This window comes from Alosa pseudoharengus, unplaced genomic scaffold, assembly GCF_046254945.1.
Source record: "Alosa pseudoharengus isolate Yale_2024_CS ecotype anadromous, Long Island Sound unplaced genomic scaffold, YU_APseudo_1.1 YU_APseudo_1.1_scf_15, whole genome shotgun sequence".
Classification (NCBI taxonomy): Eukaryota; Metazoa; Chordata; class Actinopteri; order Clupeiformes; family Clupeidae; genus Alosa; species Alosa pseudoharengus.
In genome coordinates, this window is record NW_027468620.1 from 16,811,007 (window position 1) to 16,838,111 (window position 27,105).

The 27,105-nt window shown below is 42.7% G+C and overlaps 2 protein-coding genes across 2 annotated transcripts in view; one reads left to right on the forward strand and one right to left on the reverse strand.

Moving 5' to 3' along the window:
• Positions 1–17,352, forward strand: part of cfap43 (cilia and flagella associated protein 43) — a 28,076-nt gene extending 10,724 nt beyond the window's left edge. The window contains exons 17-37 of the mRNA XM_076286482.1: positions 219–332; positions 2,442–2,519; positions 2,706–2,831; positions 3,117–3,221; positions 3,404–3,520; positions 3,993–4,190; positions 4,926–5,132; positions 5,271–5,360; positions 6,705–6,785; positions 9,742–9,867; positions 10,046–10,165; positions 10,293–10,400; positions 10,628–10,714; positions 11,090–11,178; positions 11,889–12,090; positions 12,225–12,337; positions 13,807–13,966; positions 15,195–15,359; positions 15,804–15,884; positions 16,503–16,656; positions 17,177–17,352. Coding sequence (XP_076142597.1) covers positions 219–332; positions 2,442–2,519; positions 2,706–2,831; positions 3,117–3,221; positions 3,404–3,520; positions 3,993–4,190; positions 4,926–5,132; positions 5,271–5,360; positions 6,705–6,785; positions 9,742–9,867; positions 10,046–10,165; positions 10,293–10,400; positions 10,628–10,714; positions 11,090–11,178; positions 11,889–12,090; positions 12,225–12,337; positions 13,807–13,966; positions 15,195–15,359; positions 15,804–15,884; positions 16,503–16,656; positions 17,177–17,352 — 2,697 coding nt within the window. The remainder of the gene's footprint in view (positions 1–218; positions 333–2,441; positions 2,520–2,705; positions 2,832–3,116; positions 3,222–3,403; positions 3,521–3,992; positions 4,191–4,925; positions 5,133–5,270; positions 5,361–6,704; positions 6,786–9,741; positions 9,868–10,045; positions 10,166–10,292; positions 10,401–10,627; positions 10,715–11,089; positions 11,179–11,888; positions 12,091–12,224; positions 12,338–13,806; positions 13,967–15,194; positions 15,360–15,803; positions 15,885–16,502; positions 16,657–17,176) is intronic.
• LOC143123777 (swi5-dependent recombination DNA repair protein 1 homolog) lies at positions 17,162–18,775 on the reverse strand. Its single transcript, XM_076285060.1, has 3 exons — positions 18,642–18,775; positions 18,079–18,435; positions 17,162–17,706 (listed from the first exon to the last, which is right to left on the reverse strand). The coding sequence occupies exons 1-3, from the start codon at positions 18,741–18,743 to the stop codon at positions 17,515–17,517; spliced, it is 651 nt and encodes a 216-aa protein (XP_076141175.1). The 5' UTR covers positions 18,744–18,775; the 3' UTR covers positions 17,162–17,514.
• Positions 18,776–27,105: the final 8,330 nt, after the last annotated feature.

The window sequence follows — 27,105 nt, forward strand, 5'->3', positions numbered from 1 at the left end:
AGTCTAATAATGAAATAGAGTAACATCTCTGTATGCATTAAAGTTGATAATCCATTTGAAAACATTTGAAAAATTATCATTTTTTCATGAAAGCTGATGTTATACTTTATTATTTAACAATTTAACAAAACAAGTTCTTTTAATGTTTGGTATCGGTGTAGTTCTCATCATGTTTTTTATTTATTATTTCATGGTATTTATCCTCTGGGTGTTTCTAGGAGGGCGTGCGGCACAGGTCTGACATTGATGTGACGGAACAAGATGACAGCTACTGCAGCCCCACCTCTGAATCGCTCTCTACCGCCACCTGGCTGGACAAAAAGTTGGAGCGGGTCAGTTCACCCAAAGCAACACTGTGCAATTCACACTTAAGACACTAGAGGTCACTTGTGGGTCTGCCCTTTTCTCTGGCAGTCTTTAAGGTGGATCATACTGGCTTGTTTTGGTTTGCTTCACTCAGTGCATGATAAGCAGCCACTCATATCAGCTCACATCTTCATCAGGGGTCTTACGGGAGGAGAATGTAATGCCTTGCTTTTCTATACAATCATTTGGCTGTTAACTCAGAGAATTCTTATCAGTTGCACTTCTTTCAGGAGTTGAGATTGAGGAGTTAATCAGATGTATGCTTGAGGGTTTTCTGTCATGAACAAGGAGTTATCTGTTGTTTAACTAATTCTAAACTCAGATCTGTATAACTAAATGAAGGTTTATTGTCTGCTGTAGGTTTATTGCCATGATACTAAGGTTATGCATTTTCTTACATTTCATACCTTTGCAGTGGAGTTGACTTTTGCTTGGATGAGCCAGGAACCCGTCATGTTGACTTGATTTGAGAGACAGGCACCAGTAGAGCAATTTGCTGTTCCCTTCTGTGTTTGATTGTATGACTGGTCTAAGTAATAGACTAAGTAATACCTCTGCATGGCTCTGTGGTTCAGGTCAGAGACACCCCCCCCAGCTCCCCCACCATCCTCTCGTTGTGTCTTATTGACGGAGGCTGCTACCTGCAGTGTGGGGGTGTGCAGCTGTGTGTTGCCTGCAGCTACATTCCTGCGCAAGGATATATCTCCCTTTAAGGGGACGCGTATGACAGCACGAACCACAGACTCCCGATAGGACAGAGGAATGTGTTTTCAGCTCCTGCTGATGCCACCTCCGCACGCACACACTTACAGAGAAATGTGTGTGTGTTTGTGTGTGTCTGTCTGTGTGTGCCTGTGTATGTGTCTGTGTTTCTGTGTGTGTGTGTGTGTGTGTGGGGAGGTGTTTCATCAGCCGTGTTCGTGGTTTGTTCTAGGATGGATAGATAACTGCAAAAAGTGTTTTTACAATATGCGTCATCCAACCACACACTTTAAACAATCCGTCACTGACAGTACTGGAGAGCTGGCCATAGGTGGTTACGTACTCTCATGTCTAAAAGGTTGGTTCCAATGTACACCATCACAAGTTTGCACTATGGTTGGAACTTGAATGTGATATAAAGGAAAAAACAATCTGTTATCCATTTATTTTGCAGAATAATTGGGATTTTTTTTTACATTTACAGCAAGTTACCCTTCTTTAAAGAACTCTTTGGGGTAAAAAGTTCTTCAACCAATCGTTACCCATTATGGGATAGATTTTCTCTCCATGTAATTTGATCAGTAAGATCAAATACCTATTGGGCTGGGTACTAGAATGAACTGAGCTGTGCATCCATTCTCTGTGTGTCAGTTAGCCCTTTGTTTCCCTGTGTGGGAGGCAGAGCTAGCTGTCAGGGCAAGCCCTCTCCTTCTGCTGTGCTCCTCTCCACAGCCGCAGGAATGTGTGCACGGAGGGGAACAACCCCAATCAAAGCCATCCACTCAAATAAAAACAAGAGGCCACACGCACTCACACAGAAGGGCACATATACTCACACATACTGTACACATGTATGTAGGCACACACACACACTCTCAGAATCACATTGACACAGACACACACAAGTATACTCTTTTGGTCCCGTGAGGGAAATTTGGTCTCTGCATTTATCCCAATCCGTGAATTAGTGAAACACACTCAGCACACACAGTAAACACACAGTGAGGTGAAGCACACACTAATCCCGGAGCAGTGAGCTGCCTGCAACAACAGCGGCGCTCGGGGAGCAGTGAGGGGTTAGGTGCCTTGCTCAAGGGCACTTCAGCCGTGCCTACTGGTTGGGGTTTGAACCGGCAACCCTCCGGTTACAAGTCCGAAGTGCTAACCAGTAGGCCACGGCTGCTCTATCACGGCGGTCTATCTCCATATGTCTCTCAGATACACGCACACACATGTGTTCCATTATTTGTATCTATGTGTTTATATTCAAATTACATTCATACACACACAGAAAAGACAAAGAAAAAAATCTTCCCACAGACACGCACCCACACACTCACGAGTCAGCCCATAGATGCCATTTCTCTCTACAGGTTAGTAAAGAGGAGAACCAGAAGTTCACTGAGATAAAGCAGAATCTGAGGAAGTCCATCAAAGAACTCAGAGACACCGTAAGACACAACACACACAAATCCTTCCAGAGATCACAGAAAGACACGATTTCAACAGAAACAGAACACAAATACTTAAAAAAGCTATTTTTCTCAAGTTTTCTCATGGTCGTGTATTCATGTAATGTGTGTGTGTCCATATTTGTATGTGTGTGTGTGTGTGTGTGTGTGTGTGTGTGTGTATAGATCCAGGTGATGATGAGGGAGAATGAGGCCCTGCCTGAGATGGAGCGCTTGGAGCAACAGGAGTTTAATTTGGACGCAACAGAGAAGAAACGACTACAGGCAGAGGGAGAACAAGAGGTTCAGAGGGTAAACATACACACATACACACACACACACACACACACACACACACACACACACACACACACACACATACACATATAAACAGAACTCACACTTACACCCACACAACGCACAAGCACACATGGACACAAACACACTGTACATACACATACACACAAACAGAAACACACATACTCACACATCAAGCATTAAGGCAAGGCAATAGTTTCTCATCAAAAGTCAAAATGTCTAAGTCAAAGAGCCAATGGGTAAAAGGGTTGTGTCATGTCTTTTTTCTCCTCTGTGAAGGTGAGGAATGAGATTGAGATGGAGAACTTGGCAAAGAGTTACCTGCGAGAGGTGTTGAAGAGAGAGTGCTGGGACTCCATGAAAGTCAAAGGCAAAGCTATCAAAGTGTGTCTCTGTGTGTGTGTGTGTGTGTGTGTGTGTCCATTTGTGTTTATGTTTATGCATCTGTGTTTGGAGTTTGTCTTTTCTGGCTAAGTGTTTTCCATACATCTCTCCATATGTTTTCTGTGTGTGTGTATTTCTGTGTGCTTGTGTGCGTGCGGGTGTGTATTCTACCTGTTCTGTAGGCGTTCCACTCATCCTATGAGGTGAAGAACTACCCCATGAAGGAGCGGACTCAGACAGAGCTGGATGAGTTACTGCGAGTGGAGAACATGAGGAAGATCGAGCTTGCAGACTCTAACGTACGACAACCCCTACAAATAACTGTCAGAAGACATTCCAGATGATCATACCAGACAAAATTAGACTATTGTTTACATTTACATTTAGTCATTTAACATCATTAGTCATTTGTCCAAAGCGACTTGGAGCAACTCGGGGTTAAGTGTCTTGCACAACAGTGTCTTGCACAACTTTTCAGGCTACTGCATGTTAGCCCAGCTCCTTAGCCACTACGCTATCATCGCACTATTATATTGACTATACGGTTCTTTATTACACAGTATCTACTATAAAACTACGGTTAGTACTAACTTTAATCCATAACAGAACTGTAGAGTAGCGAGAAATACATTAGTTAGACTTAGTTGTTGTGATTGATGAAGTGGAAAAGTGATGACCGATGCACACAACTGGAGGGTTGTCTGATCTGTGTGCGTTGACTATGTGCAGGTGTACTTTACTTTCTCACATTTCCATGTGTTTGAACTGCAGCTCCAGCAGGAGATCCTGGAGCATAGGGCTCACATGCTGACGGAGCACGAGGAAGAGGAGGAGGAAGGCTCTGAGGCAGAGAGCATGGCCCTGTGTGGCAGCCTGAGTGGCCGGTACGGAGGCACCCATCCTCTACTCCACAGCCAGTTCAACCTGCATATCAGAGAGCAGAAGATCAACCAGATCACCCTGCTACAGGTGACACACATATGAATGTGCATGGGAGCGCACACACACACACACACACACACACACACACACACACACACACACACACACACACACAAATCAAAACTTAAACTAAACCAAGACTTAGTCACTCTAAACTTTTACAAACAGGAACACTAAGCATCAATAGGTAACAGGTCTTTGTACCCTCTGCTGTGACTGTGATATTTTATGTGTTGTATGTACTTTATTGTTTTCGGTTTTTTGCCATGTTGCAAAGAAATTTCCATTTTAAATGTATAAAAAGTCAGGGATTTCGCAGGAAGTCGTGTTTGTTTGTGTTTATATTTATGTTTACATTTATTAGCAGACGATTCTGTGCAAAAAAACGTACATTATATTTTAACCAAGGACCAAACAAAACACACCAGAGAGGTATCTCACCCCTACCTTCAGCAGGGTTTCTGGTTTTTGTTGGCAGGCTAACCCCACTTTGTTTGTTTAAAGTTTACGGAGTCTGGGCTGCATGTAGAGACTGGGTTTGTATAGTGTTCTCAGGAAATGAGCAGCTAATGGTCGTGAGGAGATGATTGCTAAATGTGACAAAAAATGTTATGGGCTTGAAATTGCGTAAAATCCCTGACTGTGCCTTTAACACATACATTAGTACAGTTTGACTTTTGACAATTGATCAAGTATTGTGTATCTACCAGATGTAATTTGCAATGTCAGCCCAGTTTAACTGTGGCTACATCTTTCCCAAAGGATGTCATCTACAAGGTGAAGAGCGCCTTCAATAAGGAGTTTGACAACGTGTACAAGCAGAAGGAACAGGAGATGCATCGTGTGCGGGAGAGGAACAAGCGCATCACAGTGATCATGGCCGAGCTGGACGTGATGGAGGCTCTATGGGAACCAGTGCTCTCCGTCAGTGAGAGGCCAGAGAGGGCGTTGACAGTGGACGACTCAGAGGTGTGTGTGTGTGTGTGTTTGAGAGAGAGAGTGATCCTTGATACATGGGGTCAGGTAGTTATAAAGGGTGTGTTAGTAATTACTAGTAGTTAGTAATGTGTGTGTGCGTGTGCGTGCTTGCTTACTTCCATATGCCAGATCAAAGTGGAGAAGTTCTTGAGCCTGGAGCAGAGGCAGAAAGAGGAGGAGCAGAGAAAAGAGGAGGAGGAGAGGAGGCTGGAGGCAAAGGTGTGGCGCTCTCTCTTCATCACATTTTTTGTATTCTGTAACCTCAAAAACCACACCTTCTATTAGACAGTGAAAACAGCGACATGATACAGAATGAGACATTTTTATTGTTGTTGCTGTTGTTATTATTATGCTGCTGCATAATTATTATTATTATTATTATTATTATTATTATTATTATTATTATTATTATTATTATTATTAGTAGTAGTAGTAGTAGTAGTAGTACTAGTACTAGTACTGGTATTAGTAGTTGAGTAGTATTAGCGTAAGTGTAGGTGTTTGTCAACAGACATTTCAACATTTGTTAGGGCATATTTTTACATTCAGATTTTTCAGTCTGTCTGTCAGTATCAGGATTAATATCAATGTCTTGGGATTCTGCACAAACTCATTACAGTGTAGTCCACAATAATACCCCTTAGACAGTGAATTCATAGGAAAAAACTGTTTTGGGGTGAACGTATCTACAAGTGCCTTGGAGGTTTGTTTTGTGTTGTATATGCTGGGAGAGGCCTAGGGGTTGGAGACGCTATTGGTAATCCAGAGTTGGCTTGGGAAAAGTTGACTCAACTTTGGTATTGACATTTGCCTATAAGTGCAACCACAACATTTGTCAAAACATTTTTTTTAAAGGACAAGTTCAGCCTAACAACAACTAGGTAACGAGTGTTGTTGTTGGGGATGTTAGCAATGTTAATCTGAGTAGTTTTGAGTAAAACCGGAATATGCATTTGCAATAAAATTGCATATAATGATAGTCTTGGGGGCATATTCGCTATGTCATAGTAAATCACTACTTTAAGTCACTGACAAGGCTCAAAATATCATTACACTTATGTGATACTCTGGACAGGGTCCCTACAGACCAACAGAAGTATTTTTTACTTTGTACAAGTAAAAGTTGATTACCAAATGCAGTATCACATGGCTTTGTCAGTGACTTAAATTAGCAATTTACTTTGATATAGTAAATTTGCCCCCAAGGCTATCGTTATATGCTGTTTCATTACAAATGTACATTTCGGTCTTACTCAAAATTAAACTTATTAATGTTCTTAACATCCCCAATGACAATTAACACTTGTAATGATCTATAAATAGACCCTAGGTTGACCCATCTAAAAATAGACCCTTTCAGATAATGACAAATATTTCTCTAAATTTCACAAAATTGGCCTACACAGGTGTCAAGGGCGTTCTAGAACATCAGAATTGATTGCTGTCACATTCTTCTATAATGTTGCTCCTTGTTCTCCAGTGAGCTAATGATTTTTGTGCATGGAAGAACATTCTGTTTGTATAGTGTGTCTATTATTTGAGCGGTTGATCTCTCCTCTGCAGGGTGAGAACCTCAGAGAACGCGCTCTGGGCCACATGATGGGTGGAGTGCTAGAGGTCAAGAAAGAGGACATCCTAAAGATGGTGAGGAGCAACACACACACACACACTCTACTGATCACCTTCAATCTGCCTGTGTAGGAGGTCCTGCATGACCAATATGGAAATACTAACACAAACAAATTTTGCCGTTCAATTCAATTTCAATTTCAATTTATTGTGCTTATATAGCGCCAAAACATTACACATGTATCATGGCGCTTTACAGAATGTAGCAATCAGAGAAAAAGAAAAGAGGGAGAAAAGAAAAGGAAGAAAGAAAGAAGGCCCATGGGTAACAGGGGCGTGGAAAAACTCCCTAGAATTGGAGATACATATAGGAAGAAACCTCGAGCAGATCCACGACTCAAGGGCCTGACCCATCTGCCTAGGGTCAATACGGACAGTAAGGTCTGTAAACAATGATAAATGCATATGACAGTCTGGTGTGTAGAATAGGACATGGTGTTTAAAGCACCTGAGGTGAAAGTTACAAGAGGTGGGATGATTATGTATCCGGTATGATAATGCATTAATCATGATTTAGTGAGAGAAAGTGCAATAGTCCGGCGTCGGAATTGTCCAGGAAAGAAAGTTGTCAGGGGGCAAGTGGTGGGTCAGCAGACAGGCCAGAATCCGGGCAGAGTTGTCATAGGCAGGTGATGGGGCTGTACGGGCCAGGAATCCAGGTAGGGGGACAGTAATACAGCAGTCAAGGATGGGACTTCAGGTGGGATGGGTAAAAGGAGGGCCAGGCACACGGATGGTTGATGACTGGTGATGATATACCTCACAAGTGAGGTACAGTAAGGGGGAAGAAAGAGAAATGTAGAATGGGTTAGTATTACTTGAAATCAATGTGGTTAATGTCAAGAAGTGATCAGTGGTGCTATATATTGTTACAGTAAATCATAGTGAGAATGGGCAAGAGAGGGAGAGTTGAGAGAAAGAGAGTAGGGGAGAGAGGAGGGGGGGGGTTTGTACGGCGTGGCACATGAGAAGTCCATGACAGCACTATGCTATAGCAGCATAACTAAGGCATGGTGAGGGGTAGTCGACACCAGCGCAGTTATGGTCGGGGACCACCATCTCACGCGCGACTGGGGTGCCAGTCACACGAGGACTCAGCAGGGTGGTCCATTCCAAAATCCCCGAGATGGGTGAAGTTCCACACCGCACCATACCTAACTATGGGAGGCAGTAAAGAGGTATGTTTTAAGTCTAAACTTAAAAATAGGGAGGGTGTCTGCTAATCGAATTGAGGAAGGGAGATTATTCCAGAGGAGGGGTGAGCGATAGCTGAAAGCTCTGCCACCTACTGTCGTCTTTGAGATTCTTGGAATTACAAGAAGGCCAGTATTCTGTGATCGTAGCGGTCTGGGCGGGTTATATGGGACTAGGAGATCTTTAAAGGTGCCATGTGTAATGTCCAGCAAAAAATCAATTCATACTCCACATTCCATAAAAGATGGGGGCAGTATACCTCCAGAAAGTGAGTTGGTCTACCCTAGAGTAACAACCGAGACACGTGTATTGCAGTTTGGCTGGCGTTTATGTTGCCCGCATACCGCCTCCCATGGCCGAAACTGGTATTATGACACACCGGGCTGTGGCTAGTAATTTAGCATGCTAATTCAGGTTGATATCTCTGCAGCACTATACCTTGTCATTTTTTTAATGACATCATCGCCCTTATTTCTTCTCATTCTTTTGATGCGTGTAGCTAATTTTTTGGATATTTTTACCTCAATTCTTACACATGGCACCTTTAATATATTCTGGTGCCTGGCCATTAATGGCTTTGTACGTTAGAAGTAAAATTTTGAAGTCAATGCGACTTTTAACAGGCAGCCAATGTAGAGATGCCAGGATAGGGGAAATATGTTCATATTTTTTAGTTCTAGTGAGCAGCTGCATTTTGTATAAGCTGTAAGCTTATTAGACAGGTGTTATTGCAGCCAGCATACAGAGCATTGCAATAATCAATCCTTGAGGTTACAAAAGCATGGATTAATTTTTCAGCGTCTGGTATGGATAAGGACTTCCTTATCTTTGAAATGTTCCTTAAGTGATAGAATGAAGTTTTGCCGTTCATTCACGTCAATTATGCAGCTGAAAAGATAATCTAGTTACTGTCCACAATTATTAATCTAGTTACTGTCCACAATTATTTAAGGCATAAAATGCACAAAGGCATAAAATGCACATGTAGCCATTACCTACTGGTTAGGGCTTTGGGCTTGTAACTGAAGGGTTGCTGGTTCGATCCCCGACCAGAGGAAAAATGTGGGAGAGGGAAGTGGTTAAGCACTGCTCTCCCATGCCCACATCCACAGCTGAAGTGCCCTTGAGTAAGGCACCTAACCCCTCACTGCTCCCGAGCGCCGCTGTAGCAAGGCAGCTCACTGCTCCGGGTTAGTGTGTTCTTCACCTCACTGTGTGCTCACTGTGAGCTCTGTGTGTATCACTAATTCACAGATGGGATAAATGCAGAGACCAAATTCCTTTCATACGCAAGTATATTTGGCCTAGAAACCTGATTTACATTTATATTTACATTGACAAGTGCATATTCAATGAACACTAACCTTGGGTCTCTTCGGAGTGTGCTGAAACAATCGAATTACCATTCTGTGTTGTTTCATTTCTGTTCACGTCTATGTTTAATGTTTGTTCTGTTTACAACCTCACAGTTGGAACGGTTTCAAAATAAAACAAGTTTCTAACTAAAAGCCCCCAAAACACAATAGGAAAAGGCCCCCCAAAAAGTAAACAACATAAGGAATGCATTAATAGTAATATTTAAAAAAGTAAAGATTAAATTAATCAAATATTAAAAAATATAAAAAAAATAATATATATATTTTTTTAATTAATCAAAAATCTAATTGAATCTTGACTTAAAAATCGAAAATCACATTGAATCGACGATGTGGAGAATCGTGACACCCCTAAAACACACAAACACTCACCAACCATTATTGCCTGCTATAATCTGCAGGAGGTCTCTCAACCTGAGTTCATGTCCAGGCCAGAAGTGCAGTGGACAGAAGAGGAGAGGAAGGCCCACAAGGATTACGAGAAGAAGGTCAAAGAGCTGCAGGAGGAAAAGGAGAAGCACCGCAAGGTGAGGCCCATCTCCATCACCTTCCAATCAGTGCAGATCTCAAGCTCCAAAAAAAAAAGATATGTATGACAGAGCACTGGTTGAGTACCGGTATATGCTGTGCGACTGCCCTGCTAACATGTCTGGTTTTGAGGGTCCTTGTTCAATAGTTATGCTTTCTACACTGTCTCCATCCCAGACTTTAGAATCAGAGATGAAGAAACTGCAAACATGCATCAAAGAGGCAACCCAGGGCTTTGATGAAACCCTCACAAAACTGTTTGAGAGGAAGGTGACGTCCGAAATGGTGATATACCAGGTAAACCTCAAATGATGACAGTTTTTTCTTTATCACAAGCTCAATATGCACAGCTCAGAGGAGGAGCACTACCACTAGCTGTACTAACTATAGCCAGTGAAGATGAATGTCTCCTTCAATACCACAGGAAGAGCTGAAGATCGCCAACCTGATTCACTCCATACTGACTGAGGATGAGATTCTCAACAGGGAGAAGGAGCTGCATAACAAGCTGGAAACGATGAGAGCTTCGAAGGTACTCTCATCTGATTAAGCACCACACGGATGGAGAGCAAAGGTTGCCTTTTTTGAAATCCGAATTTATGAATGTCTCCCGGCTATATTCATCAGGTGCCACGAGTCTGGCGTGTCTTGCATGAGCAGACTTGCGTGGCATTTTAATGTTTGCCTCCGAGGCACTTTCTCCTCATCCCTTCTCTGTCTTTGTGTTTCTCTGTGTGAGTCACTTGTTCTTGCCCACAGCATAACATGGGCGAGGACCTGAAGAAGTACAAGGAGGATGTGGACTCGTACAGGGAGACGTATGACAACATCGTGGCAGAGGACAAGGTGCACACCCACCCATCCATACCTGATGTTACCTAAACGTACATCTGAGACTGGAGATGCTGCTCTAATTGCTTATCACCCTAGAGAGGAAAGTGACATTGAAGTTCAGTTTGTATGAGAACTTTTATTCAGTGCCTTCAATATGTTGGGCAGCATATTGATTTTACTCTTTTAAAAATCAAATTAAAATACTTTTAGACTAATAGTGAGACATGATCACATACTTTTACTTTCATTTTAGAAATTGAATTGGTTCTGGCCCTAATCTGACATGAATACAGGATAGTCCTGATACTACTCAGGAGAAAATCCATTACATCCTGCTTGATATGATACAGTATTGTGTGGCTGATATGTAATCTTTCCTCTTGTCAGCTGCTTGACCGTGGGTTTCGTAAGGAGTTCTTTGATATCCCTGGACATGTAGTGGATCAGCTGTACAAACTTTATAAGAGAAGGCCCAGGTACTAACTATGATGGTCTTGTAATGAATAATCCTAAATTATGTTTTAGGTTATGCCAAATTTGGTTAAATTAGGTTATGCCAATCTAACCACTAACCCAACTATTCTGTGTGTGTGTGTGTGTGTGTGTGTGTGTGTACACATGTCTGCATCAGATCTGCCAACTTCATCTTCATGTGTGTAGCCAAAAATAGACAGAGCCAAACACACAAGATAGGCCTAGACTACATTTCAGATATCTATCTACTAAATAAATCCAATGGGTTCCTGAAAATGCAATTGCAATCTTTTACAGTAGCTCAATATAGATTTTGACAATTTGTCTTAGAGCCTAATCCTGATCTATGAAAAACACTTGTGCTGATAGGGACTGATGTGGATGTGTTGTCCATTTTCTTGTATTATGTCTATTCTATACTGGTCTATTATTACCCTTTTCCAATACATTATTATTCAATATTTCATTTGTGAAGAAATGCATCTATCCCTCATATTATGCTCTCCAAAGTAGGATGTCTGCTCGTTTTTGCAAACTTTTTAAGTACCAAATCGTACTGACGTACTTTGATGTAAAAATGTGTGCCAGCTATGCAAAATGCATACAGGTTGGTATGGAAATGTATGGAAATAGACATGTAGATAGACATATAGATAGATGTGTATGTTTGTGTGCATTTATGTGTCATTGCCTGTGTTATGTGTGTTTGTAGGGTTCACCAGATGCGGACGCAGACGGACGTGCCCAGCGGAGGGGGTGTTGGGTCGGGCCAGGCGCAGGCTGAGGGCCTGTCTCTCATGCTGAGGGCAATGGAGGAGCTGGACTCACGGGAGCACATGCCCGAGGGCCTGGACCCGGCCGTGTGGGAGCGCTTCTGCAACTCCAGGAGGACCAAGGTCGAGAGTGAGCACCAGGTGTGTTTCTGTCTGTGTGCAGTTACCTGTGTGTGTGTGTCTGTTTGTGTTGCAACTTGCAGCACTTCTGGTGTGTGTGTGTGTGTCATATGCGGGCACACGATTGATATGTGTGTGCTCTGCATGCTCCTCAGGTGAAGACAAAGGCCCTGACCCTGGCAGAGATGCAGGCCTTTCTACAGCGGAGAACCGACGAGGATGAGAACACTCGTCTGGAGATCATCAATCTCATCGAGGAGATTAACAGGTAAGAGAAGGGTCAAACTAAGACAGTGACTGCTCATTTGTTTGAAAACTGAGTTGTAGTATGGCCAGTGAGAGTTTACTTTAACCCTTAGAACCCGATTGACGCAAAGTGCGTCAAAAAACACACCCCTTCTTCTCTGTTACATTGCTCTGGAACGGTTCATCGCAGCGAGATTAAACCTTTATTGCACGACAGAGCAGAAGTGGGGCTTTCCAACGAGACTACACACTTGTCTGTACGATCAAGTATGAAAATTAAAAAAAATCATGAAATTAAATCAAATTGCATCATATTTACAGTCTATACTTCTCTGCGTTCACCTGCACACACATTACTCTAGTTTGAATTACTCGCGAACCCGTGATCGCATCGATATGGCAAGCATATCAGATGAAAGAGGGGGCACAGGGCTATCCATTGGTACCATGTTTATCGATCCTTCGGGCTTATAAAACCAGACGAAGTGACTGCAAAATAATAACGTCATGTACACAAACCAACGCTGCACACTCATTACTCTCGTTTGAATTACTCGCGGACCCGTGATCGCATAGATATGCCACGCATGTCAGATGAAAGAGGAGACTCAGAGCTATTATTTGATACCAAGTACATCCTTCTGGGTTATAAAACAGACGAAGTGACAGCAAAATAATAACTTCATATAGCTGGACTTACCCCACGTTTTTGTCTGTTCTTGTGGCAAAGCATGTTTATAATCCAATGCTATCATGTGTTTCTCTATGGCAAAGCATGTTCATATTCCGGTTTTGAGATCCTAGCAAATTCCTGCATGGCATCCAATTCAAGGCATACATTGCATCCCAATTTGTTCAACAAATAAACACCTTTTTTGCCTTTACTTTGTTCATGGCAATGCAGTAAAAAGTTGAGAATTATTATGACAGCATACACACAGGCACGCAGGCTAACACGTAACCTCGGGTCAAGTCAGGTCAGATCAGTTCGTGTCACAGATATGGAGCTCAGAAAGGTCACTATAAAAAATGGCATTTATTTCCGTAAATCACACAGCAAATATTTCTGTAAATTGCTCAGCCCCAGAGTATCCCTCCAACATGGCAATTATATTGCCTGATTCAGGACAGTCTGCCCTACAACCACATGAAATGCATGTAGAGCTGTGAGCTTGCTGTGGTGAGATACATGTCGAAATATAAGAATTTTTATAATACACTTTTTAAATTTTAATTCTTTAAAAATCAAAATAAAATCAATGCTAGTATTAATACATGAAATGATAGCATAGACTCTCCTGAAAAAAACAATATATAATATATGTGTGTGGCACTTACAATGACCAGAATAAATCCTTATGAATAAAGGTAGTGAAAATGCCCTAAAAACAGCTTAGGGTTCTAAGGGTTAAGTGAGAGCTGAGGATGGAAAAACTCCTGTATCCATGAAAATTTACACTGGAATCCCTGTGTATGTGTGTGAATCCCTAGTCTCCGTGAGGAGAAGATGCGTTTCCGTCTGGACATCATGGTGCAGATTCTGATCAAGCAGGGCCAGGTGGAGGTGGAGGCTGGGGACTTTGTGGCCGACTACTCCGACTCTCTACTGCTGCACCGCAATGTGGTGGAGGACCTCAACGCCACCATTAGGGTACAAGCACACGCAAATAAAACAAAAACTAACATTTATGACACCACACACACTCAAATCAAATGATTTCAAACGACACACACAGAGAAACAAATAACCATAGATGATCATTAAAGGAAAATTCCGGTATTTAGCACTTTGAGTCCCTTTTCTGGTTTGTTTTGGATGAACTAGAGTGGTGGACATCGAAATTTTGACGATTGGTCCTGTCTCGACTTTTCTTACTCATTTTGAATCGCCTTTACTGCTTCAGAGTGGCTGCCTACAGGCATGCACAAACATGTCCTTAAAACAACCCTTAACGTTCGTTTTCAAAACTGTGCAACTCACCGAGTGGTTAGTGGTGTTCGTTGATTATTAAAATATATCAGCGCAATGTATGATTTCCAGCCGTCTTATTTGCTATGGTGGAACTATTTTTTCAGACACCTCACAACCTCGTATAAACTTCCGCTCAATATTTGAGCCTGAAGCATAGGCGGTGTCGCAGTAATATCAACGTGCAATGAGTCTTCCAACAGAAATCAATGGGATTTTACAAAATGGCAAATGAAACACGACAGAAACTGTATTTCGCTATGCTACTTGTTTTGGAACATCAACGAACACCACTAACCACTCGGTGAGTTGCACAGTTTTGAAAACGAACGTTAAGGGTTGTTTTAGGACATGTTTGTGCATGCCTGTTCTGAAGCCACTCTGAAGTAGTCAAAGGCGATTCAGAACGAGTCAGAAAAGTCGGTGTCCACCACTCTAGTTCATCCAAAACAAACCAGAAAAGGGACTCAAAGTGCTAAATACCGGAATTTTCCTTTAAGCATACACACGACACAACTTAAAGGTTGTATCAGCGATAGCGGGGATACGTCACTTCTGTTGATGTTCAAACAAAACAGAGAGCTACAGTAGCTCGCTACCCCCTCCCTCCCGTGCAATTAAAACTCTCCTAAACGCGCATCTCGTCGGTTATTGGTTAACACTTTATTTTGCTGGTTTGCCAACCCTTGTTGGTAGCAATTGTTTTTGTGTACAGATCTCAGAGCCTAGGCTGCCTACAGAGACACATCTTTTTGACTGCCTGCTTATGGGGCAGACAGCTAGCGGATCGTTAGGAAAGATTAGATGAATGTGATCATTTATGTTTGGGCCTTTTTTGGGCCTGAAATCGCTGATACAACCTTTAACCTACACACACTCTTTAAGATCATGACGAGCTGTGTGTGTGCAGATGCTGGGAGAGCAGAAGATCGCCAGCATGGTGGAGTGTAAGGACTTCCGGAAGGGCATCATCCAGCAGGAGTGGGAGCACAAGAGAATGCACATGCTGATGGAGGACCTCAACAACAAGGCTCGCGACATCCAGATGCTACGAGTGTCCCAGGAACTTCAGGAGGTGGGACGCGACCCACTCAACCCAGCACACTAATGTGACTAGTGTCCAACAGTTAGCTTACTACCCTGGAGTGCGTTTCCCAAAACCACAGTTGCTAACCTGTTAGCAACTTAGTTGGTTGGCAATGGGAAATTGCATTGCAACCAACAAAGTTGCTAACTTAGTTAGCAAATATGGTTTTAGAAAACGTGCCCCTGTTCTTTCTCCTCACTAAACACATCCTACTTTTAGGGTAAACTTAAGCAATTATAGGCAGCAGACCTCTCATTTCCAGGCCAATCATTTCGTTTTATTGATTCCTCTTTAGATCTGTATTGTATATGTTTATTTCCATACAGACATGTTTGTGCCATACTGACTGAATGACATACAGACACTAGGCACATGTGACATTGATAGGATCAGCTTTGCACTGCTGTTACCATGTGTTGATTTGCTTTCCAGCACCTGGGTGAGATAGACCAGGACAGCAGAATGTCAAAGCAGGTTTCCATTCTAGAGAAAACTATTGCACAACAAGAACAGGTGAGTACTGACATCACTCTTCTATTTAAAGAAATTCAGACATATTTGCAATATAATCTATTTAACTCAAACTAATGTTTAGGTAAAACACATATTGAAAGAAATGAACTGGAACAGTCACCAAACTGATGAATGTCCTGCATAGGTCAACATAAAATATATAGAAAAGGGGTGTCCAAACTTTGACTCAAGGGCCACATTGGGTTTTGAAAATTGGCCAGCGGGCCACACAACAAAAAAATAATGTGTATATAACGTTTTGTATCATTTAAATGGCAAAGTAATTTTGTTGTAGAAAATTAATTTCTTAAGAAATGCTGTTCATTTGATGATGTTTAATTCATTTATAAATGGTGCACTGTCACTTTAAGACTCTTTTGCCAGCTCCACTAGCCTATGGCTGTGCCCTCTCACAGTTTATAAATGGTTAGTAGTGGGAACTACTGTTGCCATCGTGATTTCCTTTTAAAAGTTTCTTATAAAAAGGAGATATCAATTATCAACAATGACAAGCCAGTTGGAACCTGCCGCGCTCTCTCCTTTGAATGTTAAGCAAACAAATAATTGTGGCTGTGGTCCACAAACAGACCATGTGATGTGTTTGCGCGCTGCTTTCAGACACACCTGAAGAACGTGCAGAACTGTAAGCGCCTGATTAAGCAGCTGGAGAAGCAGACATCTGCGATGGTGGATAAGAACGCCGCTCTTGACACACAGTTGGCCAGCATGCAGATCACAGTGGCTGAAAGGAGGACCATCTATCACACCATAGGTACTGTGTGGAATTGTCCATCTACAGTCCCTCCAACAATTCACTATACTGACTAGAAACACTTGCAATTTGCAAGCAATCTTCTAATGTGCATAAAAAATCTAATTCACCAGAGATAGGTGGATTAACTCTCAATTCACATAAGGTATAATGCAATTTAAGTTAATGGATAGTTTTCATCTGTTCAGAACGCTTCGCTTGATTAAGACGGTCCATTTTTGGAAACATGTAAGCATGCAGATTTGCATTTTCTTTAGCTGAATTATCATGAATGTGCTAAAAGAATGAACTGAATGGAAACCCTGCTTTCTGACCTGATTGGTGTGGCTTGCCTCCTTTGGCACAGTTGGTAATTATGTTATATGCCCACTTGTAGGATGTTGTGAAGCACTCAGACACTAAAAGGATCTGTTGTGTCTCACACCCAACTACTACACACATGCACGACGTGTACGTAAGTCTAATGTGTACAGTAGCACAGGCTGACAGTTTCTGATAGATAAGCCTGCTGTTCTTCCAGCCATGGAGGAGAACCAGGAGGCCGAGGCAGAGCAGCGCTACCAGGAGATCTTGGAGCGCAAGCGTCTGGTGGAGCTGGCCAAGGAGCAGGCCCAGGACGTGGCAGTGCTGCGCGCAGAGGTGGAGAGGATGAGGATGAAGACCTTCCCCGCACTTGGCCAGTTCAAGCACAGCTGAGGCTCGACCACTGGGACACCAAAAGCAGACTGCTCAGACCTGTGGTTTTTATATGACTGAGTTTATTCATATAAATATTTCACATATCCTAAAAAGTGTGTGAGGGCATTTATTTTCAGTATTTGTGCACTTTGAAATGTCTTTTTTTTGTTTGTGTTCTGTTCAGACTTCTCTGAAATCATCCTCTGTGCGGTCATAGTGCAGCAGGCGGTCCTCCAGGCCGAATTGGTCCATGAGCTGGCCAAGGCTGGCTTTGCGACCGTCCGTAGGCAGGGCTGTCTGCAGCTCATACAGGGCCGCCTGTGCACAGTGACGCCACTTCACGATCAGTGTACGCAACTGTGACAGATCGTTCTGGAGGAAGAAATGAAGAGCTTTACTGTTACATCCAATGAAAAGTTGGAGTGTTAGAGTTCACTTCAAGGTTAAAGAGACATTGATTAGGTCTATTATACACAGCTAAGGGAACAGTACATCTGTGTGTAGTTAAAACGTCCATTCCATCTGTCCCTCATCCAAATCTTCAACTAACGTTATACTAATTTCTCTTGAGCATAAAAAAATAAACTGCAGACGTGTCTAGTAAATAACCAGCATACTACCCTATGTTGATAACTTGCCTGTTTTGTCAACAAGGTGACGTTTTGAAATGTACAAAAACAAAAAGTCTTCACCCATTACACTGATATACGGTATTACATATCAAGGCAAGTGTGCTACTGTTACCTTTTCCCGGTACATTTTGACCATCTGGAGCCTCCGCAGTGTCTCTGCCTTCTCTTTCACCTCCCGCCTCAGAGCGTCTCGCAGCTGAAGAATGTCTGTCTGAGGGAATTGTGTAGAATCCGCATGCGGCCCTGGAGTTTGCTTGATTGGCCGTTCGCAAGACAATTTTTCATTGTGGTTCAAGTCCATTTCCTTCTGTCCTTTCACCAGTTTTAGCTGTGTAGTGCCGTCTGTTTTTTGGGATGCAGCAGGAGAGTCGTCCTCTTCGTCCACATTGAGTCTTTTAGCCACTGCAAGAGGTGATGTGAAAGAGCGACGGCTTCTCTTCAGTTTCTGCCTCAGGGAAGAGCTCATAGTCTGGGCCAGGTACATTATTCAGACAGTTAGTAAAAAAAAGTAATGCCACATAGACACATGTTTTCATTGCCATTATTATCCTAATGTTAGAATGCGTTTATGAGATTTCTTTAAGAGATACAATCCAGCAGAAACAAAAATAACCACCAACCAATCTAGTGCTAACTAGTTCAGCCATTCGTTTTTTTTACAGTTTTTTCACCTACCCTTATATCAGAAGATGGTTGTGGACTAACGTTAGCATCGACATCATTGCTCGGAGTGTGCAACACAGACAGTATTTTTTGTGCTTTCGGTGTCGTATCCATTATGTTTAGCTTGAAAAGTAACACCAAGCGTTGCGATTCTACTCAGAGCTGCAAATTCAAGGTTGGTGCGAAAACATACAATGTCACTTCCGCCTCTGCAGGAACTGCCAAACAGGCATTTTGGGAGATTGAGTACTGGAACAGTAGATAGTAGCCTACTAGCTCTACGGTCTATGCTTAGGCTACTAGAAGAAGTGGGCTACTTGAAGTCCGCATTAATGTGGCAAGTATCGAAGCCTAAAGTGTTTATGGATGCATTATGCATGCATTTTCTTCCCCGTTCAAACAGCATATCTTCTTGCCCACAAAAGAATCCCACTGCAGAAAACAAGAAAATTTTGCATTTTGCATAGAATTCTGTGTCAATTATCAGATAGGTCTAAGGTCGTTGTCTCAGCCAAATCTCGTCTTGAATTGGTCTCAAATCAAAGGGAATTTTTGTTTATGTTTTGAACGATTAATTCTAGAATAGCGTATTAATAATGGGCTAGCGCGTCCTCCTATTTGGGTTGCCAAATTAGCAAAGGCCAACTGTCAACAGCTGTCAGTTGTAGTCATGAACGCCTACAAGAGGCAGGCAAATTTCCAAAATTAAAACAAGAAACAAATTAAGTGGACATCGGAGGAGCTTCCTGAGATGGTGACGTCTTCTAAACTTCATCTGCATCGCTAACTTCAGCTAAATATGTTACGTTGGTTAGAGATGTATTTTTTGTTTTCACTGTTTCCGTAATGTGTAGCTGGGTCATGGTTGGAGAAACGTTAAAGCAGCTGCAGGTCAACTAACGTTAGCTAAGTCTTCATTATATCTGGCAACCCAGAAGAGGCTCGCGTCTGGTAGTCTTGAGAACGTTCACCAGTGTTTTGATTTTGGCCTACAGAACGTTCGTTAACAATCCTACAAATCGCACCTTTAATGCAAAGGAAGTAGATTAGGGCCCAAATAGAACGTTCAAGCATTGTTTTTGTTTTTATTGTTGAAAGGGTCCTATGGACCTATAGTCTAGGTCAATTTTGAAAATAAATTAACCCTGAAGGCAAATCATGTTAATTTTTGGCATACAACACTTTTAGGGGGTTTGAAGGGTGCTGAATTCAAATCTTCTGTATGCCAGGCTCAAAAATTTCCCATAATGCCTCAAAACGGAGAAATCCAATATGGCCGCCAGGTCAAAATCTAATTAATCACTTATCTTTAGGACTGTACAAGGTAAAAACCTGAATGTAATGTGCTTTTATAGGTTTTCACATATAGGGAATTCAATGCCATGCTCAGATTTAAGATCAAGACTAGAGAAAATGCTTGAAATGAATGTACATGGTTAAAATTGTTGTCTCGGATAACGAATAATTCATGAAAAAAGAGGACCATGAAACAGGTTGATGGCTTTCTGAAGAATTTACTTGAAACATGTTTTTTATTTTTATATTTTAACTATCTATTTATATTATTTATCTGTATTTTAACTATTTATTTAGTATTTGAAGAAAATGCTTGAAACTCTTAAGCTATTACTACTAGATTTGCCTACTATTGAAATATTGTACCTGAGCTTATTGTTTTGATGTCAGTGTGCTATGATGACATGTTTGCCCATCCCACCCCTACCCGTACCCCTACACACACACAAATACCCATATGTAACCCTGAATGAGGCCACACCCTCTACCTATACACTGAGGAGGCACTTTTTAGCAATTATGTTGCTCCTCTCACATGATGCTCAGCAGTAACAGGTAAACTATAACATAATATCACAACAATTTGTTTAGGACCATGTAATACATCTATAATAGCATGTGAATATTGTTATGTGAGGATTATGTATAGGCTAACTGAATAATGAATATATCGTAAGAAACTAAAAAAACGTTAGCTAGTTAGCCTTTGTGAATAGGAAGAAGCTAACTAGAGCCTCGACTCTCCGGGATGTGGGCCCCCTCTTGACAAGATGTTGGCCGCAGCATACAAGGCTCCCGGCACATGAACTGCTCTGAGAGAGCTGAACAGGGGATGAGCCACAGGTCTGTCGACAGGCTGCAAAGACCTGGAGACCCCAAGCCCCCCTGTCTGTTGATGTAGGCCGCAGTCACCGTGCTGTCGGTCCTCACCATCACATCTTAGCCACGGTAGATAGTGTCGGAGGGCGAGGAGAGCAGCCCTCAGCTCCAGGACATTGATGTGCTGGGATAGCCAAGGGTCCGTCCAGAGACCATTGATGCCCTGACCATCGAGAACGGCGCCCCAGCCTACTGGGGATGCATCTGTAAATACGACCCAGTCACGAATCTCTGGTTCCATGGCACTCTCCTTCTCGGTGTTGGCGGGATCTCTCCACCAGTATAGGGCCCTGTGAAGCCTGCGGGACACAGTCACCTTGGCCTGGGAGGGCCCTTGGGGGCACAGACCAAGGCTCAACAGGCACCTCTGGACTGGGTGCATGTGAAGGGCCATAAGGCCCAAGAGGCGAAGGCAGAGTTTCCACTCCACCTGGGCGTGCAACGTGAAGCAACTGAGACATTGAGACGGTTGCCCTCCTGGAGTCCAGGACCATGCCCAGGAAGGTGGTGACCTGGGAAGGCTGGAGCCTGCTTTACTTGGGATTGGGGCGCAAGCCAAAGTCCTGAATGTGCTTCAACAGCAAGGCCACGTGTAGGCGGCATTGCACTTCTGAGGTTGCACAGATGAGCCTAGACTAGATAGTTTAATATCCTCAGCCCCCTCTGCTTCCATGCACCTGGTAAAGGTTCGGGGGGCCAGAGAGATTCCAAATGGGGGGACTTGGAACTCGAAGACCTGACCCTCGAACGCAAACCTCAGGAACTGCCAATGCCCTGGCCATGGGTATCTGAAAATAAGCATCCTGTAGGTCGATGGCAGCAAACCAGTCCCCTGCATTGATGGCCTGCCGCACCCTCGGAACTGTGATGAACCTGCACCTCAGAGACCGGTGTACGTTGAGTGCCCTGAGGTCTAAAATAGGACGAAGGTCCTCTGTGTGCTTGGGTACAGGAAAATAACGGGAGAAGAACCCCGCTTGGGGGTCTGAACTCCTCACTTCCCTTATCGCCCTTTTGTCCAGGAGGGTGGACAGCTCTGCACATAAGGTCTGAGCGTGGGTCATGGTGGAGAGCACCCATGGATCTGCTCCAGCCAAGCCTTAATGCATCGAGCTGAGAGGTGAGGCTGGCTGGCCCGGAGATTGTCAGGAATGACGAGAGCACCTGGAGAGGCCACGGCTAGTAGCACGCTGGCCCCCTGGCCAGCTTGTGGGCGGCCACCCCGCCCCTGGGATGCCTGAAGCCGCTGCCTGAGATCAGTCGGCCCCCAAGACGGATGCCGCAAGGTAGGTGTTGGCTGAGGCGTGAATGCTCTAGGGCGCCTAGCGCCCCTGGTACGCCTGCCAAGAGACCCTCTCACCTCTTCTGCACAGGGCCAGCTGTCACGCGCCTGCTGTGGGCCGAACATGGACCCAGGCTCCACCGGCACTCTCAAAAGACGTTCTCTGTCTGCCTGCTGGAGCTGAGATTAAGACAGCCAGAGAGGGCGTCTAGCTACTTAGAACTGAGGCAAGGAGCGGCCCGATGCCACTGCCTGCTCCTTAGACACTGCAGTGAGGTACACAGAGGCTGACTGGAGCTCTATCAAAAGAGTGGGATCACCGGCACTGCTTTGCAAGAGACCAGAGAGGTGTCGAACATACAGGGACAGAATGGCCGCTCTGTTAGCCAGGCGGCCTTGCATCACTATGGGCCTATGCAGCTTACCCAGCAGAGCCTCCATAGTCCTGCCATTGGCACTGAGGCAGGAGGGACCACCAAAGAGGGAGTTGGGGGAGTTGAAGAGGGGCTCCAAAGCTTGATCCACTGGGGGGAGCGAGCCACAACCTATCAGCCCTTCACCGTGCATGTTGGAAACCACCTATGAAAAGTAGTTGGGGAGGAAAACTGGTGACAGACCAAGTCACTAAAGTCTGGTAGGAGGGGAATAAGCGCCGCCACTGGGCGCTCAGTCATGTCTGTGTGGAACCTAGATGCAGAGGCAAGGGGCTTTTCTGGAAGGGGAATATCAAGAGCCCTGGATGCCCTGCCAAGGACCTCCTCAAACAGACGGGCCAGCTCGCCTCCCACGGGGCTGGCTACACAGGGCAGTGCACAAGGTAGCTCCTCTCCCTCAGACGCAAGAACCGTCTCAACGTCCACAATGGCCTCCTCATCTTCCTCCTCCAGCTCATGCGGACTGGTAGAAGGAGCAGGTTGGGGAACTGCAGGCCTTGTGCTAAGAGAAAAAAGTGAGGCTTGTAAGGCTGCTGAGGACTCCCCAAGCGCCCTGGCTACTCTTGCCATCTTCCTTGACGGAACCTCGGAAACAGGAGAACCCGCACGTTTACCAGAGAAAAAACGACAACGGGCTTCCCTTGTGTGCGTAGGCATAATTAAACAATTCATGCACGACTGGGGGGGGGCGCCAAGAAAGCATGTTGGTGGCCCAAACACAACACACACTTATCAGGCCATCCAAATGTGCATGATCAGTTAGTGCCACAGCTACTATCTCTCACCAATTCCAAAAACTTGTAAGGAGACCACCTCCTGTGGTTGCGTCAAGGGATGTCTAAGCCAGCGCTACAGTTGCAGGAAAAGTTGCATGTTATGCATGGAGTAATGCAGCTGCAGCAGCACCTGTCAGAACACTGCTGGAGAGGAGGAGGATGAGGATGATTAGGATAACCTAAGTGTGTAGCCTACCTCTTCATACCAAGAAGTTTAAAGAATTGATTAGAACATAATGGATTAATTACTAAATAAATAGGTAAATATGCATTATTAAATAAATAGTTAAAATACAGATAAATAGATAAATACAGATAAATAATATAAATATATAATTGAAATATGGTGATCAACCTTGCTTCTAAACATGTTTCAAGTAAATTCTTCAGAAAGCCATCAACCTGTTTCATGGTCCTCTTTTTTCATGAATTATTCATTATCCGAGACAACAATTTTAACCATGTACATTAATTTCAAGCATTTTCTCTAGTGTTGATCTTAAATCTGAGCATGACATTGAATTCCCTATATGTGAAAACCTATAAAAGCACATTACATTCAGGTTTTTACCCTGTACAGTCTAAAAGATAAGTGATTAATTAGATTTTGACCTGGCGGCGGCGGCCATATTGGATTTCTCCATTTTGAGGCATTATGGGACATTTTTGAGCCTGGCATACAGAAGATTTGAATTCAGCACCCTTCAAAACCCCTAAAAATGTTGTATGCCAAAAATTAACATGATTTGCCTTCGGGACTTTAAATAAGCACATTTTCCAAAATCCTGCCTAGTCTACTATGTTTAAAAAAAAAGTGCAGAAGTGTTTGAAAAAAAGTGGGTATTAAAAATTATATGCACCTGTATAAGAAAGTTCACTTTTTTATTAACAACACTTTGAGTATTGCAGAATTAGTATATTTCATTTTAGTACACTGAAGTTGAACTTAATAACATCTATTTTGAAGTATAATTTTTAGAAGTACACAATAAACATACAACCCCAAATCAGAACAAGTTGTAAAACACAAATAAAAACAGAATGTGATCACTTGTAAACCCATATTTAGCAGCAAAAAGGACATAGGCAACATGTTGAAAATGAACATTTTGAATTCATGTTTCAAGAAAAGGATAGGGATTTTTTTTTACCATTGTGCTGCTTCACCTCTTCATTTAACAACATTCTGTAAATGTTTAGGAACTGAGAAGACTGAGAAGAGTTGTTCCATTCCTGGCCGATATGATTTCAGTTGCTCAACAGGATGAGGTATTCTTAATCATATTTTTCATTCCATGAATGCATCTAATTTGACAGGTCTGGAGAGAAGCCATTTTAGCACTTGGACTCTTCCACTGTGGAGAAATACTGTTTAAATTTGTGCAGAATCCATTTTGGCATTGTTTTCCTGAAATATTCAAGGTCTTCCGTGGAAAACAACATTGCCTGGATGGCAATATGTTGCTCAAAAGCTGTATACATCATCAGAATTGATTGTGCCTTGCTAGATGTAAGATACCCATGGCTCTAATACACCTCCATAATGTCATAGTTGTTGGGTTTTGAACTGAGCACTACAAGTTCAATACAGTAGGTTGGATACTTGGATAGGCCATCTTTTTCCATGTTACCTCAGTCCATTTTTAAACAAGCTCAGGCCCAGATACGACAGTGGTATTTATCATGTCTAAATACTATTTTGGCTGTTACATGGTAAAGTGTACACTAGCATTTCTGAATTGAGTATCAAACTGCGCTCATACAATGGTTATCATCAGAGGTTTTCCTAAGCTATTACTATGATTTTCTTTACAGAAACAGGTCTGGTTTTAATGGAATGCCACCTGAGGTCCAAAAGACCATGGCCATCCAATATTGTTTTTCAGTTCTATCCCTAGTTTGCGAAGATTTCTCTGGATTCTCTAAATATTTTAATGAATTTCTTGAATTTCCCCTTGGGAATCAATACAGTATCTATCTATCTATCTATCTATCTATCTATCTAATGATATTATACTGTAGATTATGAACTCCCCAAATACTTTACAATTTCATATAAGAAGCATTAAAATGACACCCTTTCACACAGGTTTACACAGAGTGATGAATACCCCTTTGAAACGTGTTGCTGGTATCAAATTCAAAATGAACATATATTTTTCATGAAATAGTCAAATTTGTCATTGTCAGCATTTGCTATGTTGTCTTGTCCTTTTGGCAACTAAATATGAGTTTACAAGATTTGCAGATTATTACATTCTGGTTTTATTCACATTTTACACAACGTCCCAACTTTTTCTGATTTGGGGTTGTACTTCAGATAAAGCACAAGTGTAAGCATGTTTTATACTTCATATACTTTAATATTTCTAACACACTAAAGTATGCTACTTTTTGACCTGGGGGATACTTTCCGTGTTAAATCTGAGTTTCTGACAGACCAGAACCAACTGGTTTGTTATGTTGTTGTTGGAGATGTTCTCTTGCATCCTCTGTGTTCAGGGTTCCATTTCCCAATAATTTATCAACACGTGTAGCCTGGGGCTTAAGGGAGTTTACAGAGAAAATTCTTATCGTGCCGTGACTTGATTTTGATATTTTAAATTAAGGTAAATTATGTATTTTACCTCCGGAAATGAAGATAATCCTTTTTTGATGTTGTAGGCAACACTTTTCCTGAGAAATGGTGGTGTAGTCCTACTGAGTTATTGATGTTGGCCTTCCTGTTTGAATATGAAGTGGGTAATGTGGAAAATGGAAAAATTATATGATTTTTGAAGGTTCAAACTTAAATAAAGGTTTAGGTTTATTCTTTTAGCAGACAATTTTATCCAAAGTGACTGATGTTGATAGGGACCATTCTTGGGGTTAAGTGCCTTGCTAGGGTCACAACCTACAACTTTTTAGGCTATGCTAGCCCAGCTCCATAGCCATTATACTGCCACCTCGAATAAAGGACATTCATACATAGAAATAGTCATACATTTTTATTTATTTTTTTTTTTGGTGGTGGTGGGGGGGGGGGTTGCCTTTGCTCTTATAAGGCAGTGAAGAGATTGGCAGTGAGTGGGAGAGAGTGGTGGGGTGGGATCAGGAAATATATCAGCCGCTAAATTATGTTTCAGTGAACTGACACAGCTGTTTGGAGAGAGGTGTGTCATCATATTCAGCATTCAGTTGTCAATAACAAAAACATTTGCCACTACCCCACAAACAGGTAATGTGTAATGCTGTAAACATAGTGAAGTTAAATGTGTAGTTTCAGATATCTGTGGAACCTTACTGCAAGTCAGTGATTATCACCCCTCATCAGTGATTAAAATCAGCAAATGACTCCCTTGCTTGTTTAGTCATCCACAGCAAAATGAGCAAACAGGCTGATTTGCCTGATCATAATCTCTGATAATAACCATTTATGGTTTTTGGATTTGGGAAACAAAGGCTGAGATTACGAGTCAAATTGATAGTGTTATGTAAAGCTGTGGCTTTGTGCTGGGTGGGGTGGCTGTGGAGTTGGTGTTTGATGTGGTGGAAGATGTTACTCAGCCATGGTTCGTGTTGCAGGGCACCTGAGGTAAGAGTGTGTGAGAAAGATAGAGAGAGAGAGGTCACACCCACAAACTCTGGTAATTCATGCCAACGCAAATTATATCCAATCCTTATCCCTCAGGCAAACATTTTTTCTGCAGTTTTATGGAGCTACTGGCAATGGAAAGCATGCATTTTAGATTCCACTTTTATGTTGTTCACTGTCTCGTTTCGTGTGGAGACCAGAAAGATGAACATCATCATCCCAACATCCAATATAG

Bases quoted from the DNA above. Each gene is read 5' to 3' on its own strand.
- LOC143123777 (XM_076285060.1), bottom strand. From the start codon at position 18,743: ATGGATACGACACCGAAAGCACAAAAAATACTGTCTGTGTTGCACACT. The intron at 18,436-18,641 runs GTAGGTGAAAAA...TACCTGGCCCAG, and splicing joins AACCATCTTCTGATATAAGG to ACTATGAGCTCTTCCCTGAG. The intron at 17,707-18,078 runs GTAACAGTAGCA...TTCTTCCTCCAG, and splicing joins TCAAAATGTACCGGGAAAAG to AACGATCTGTCACAGTTGCG.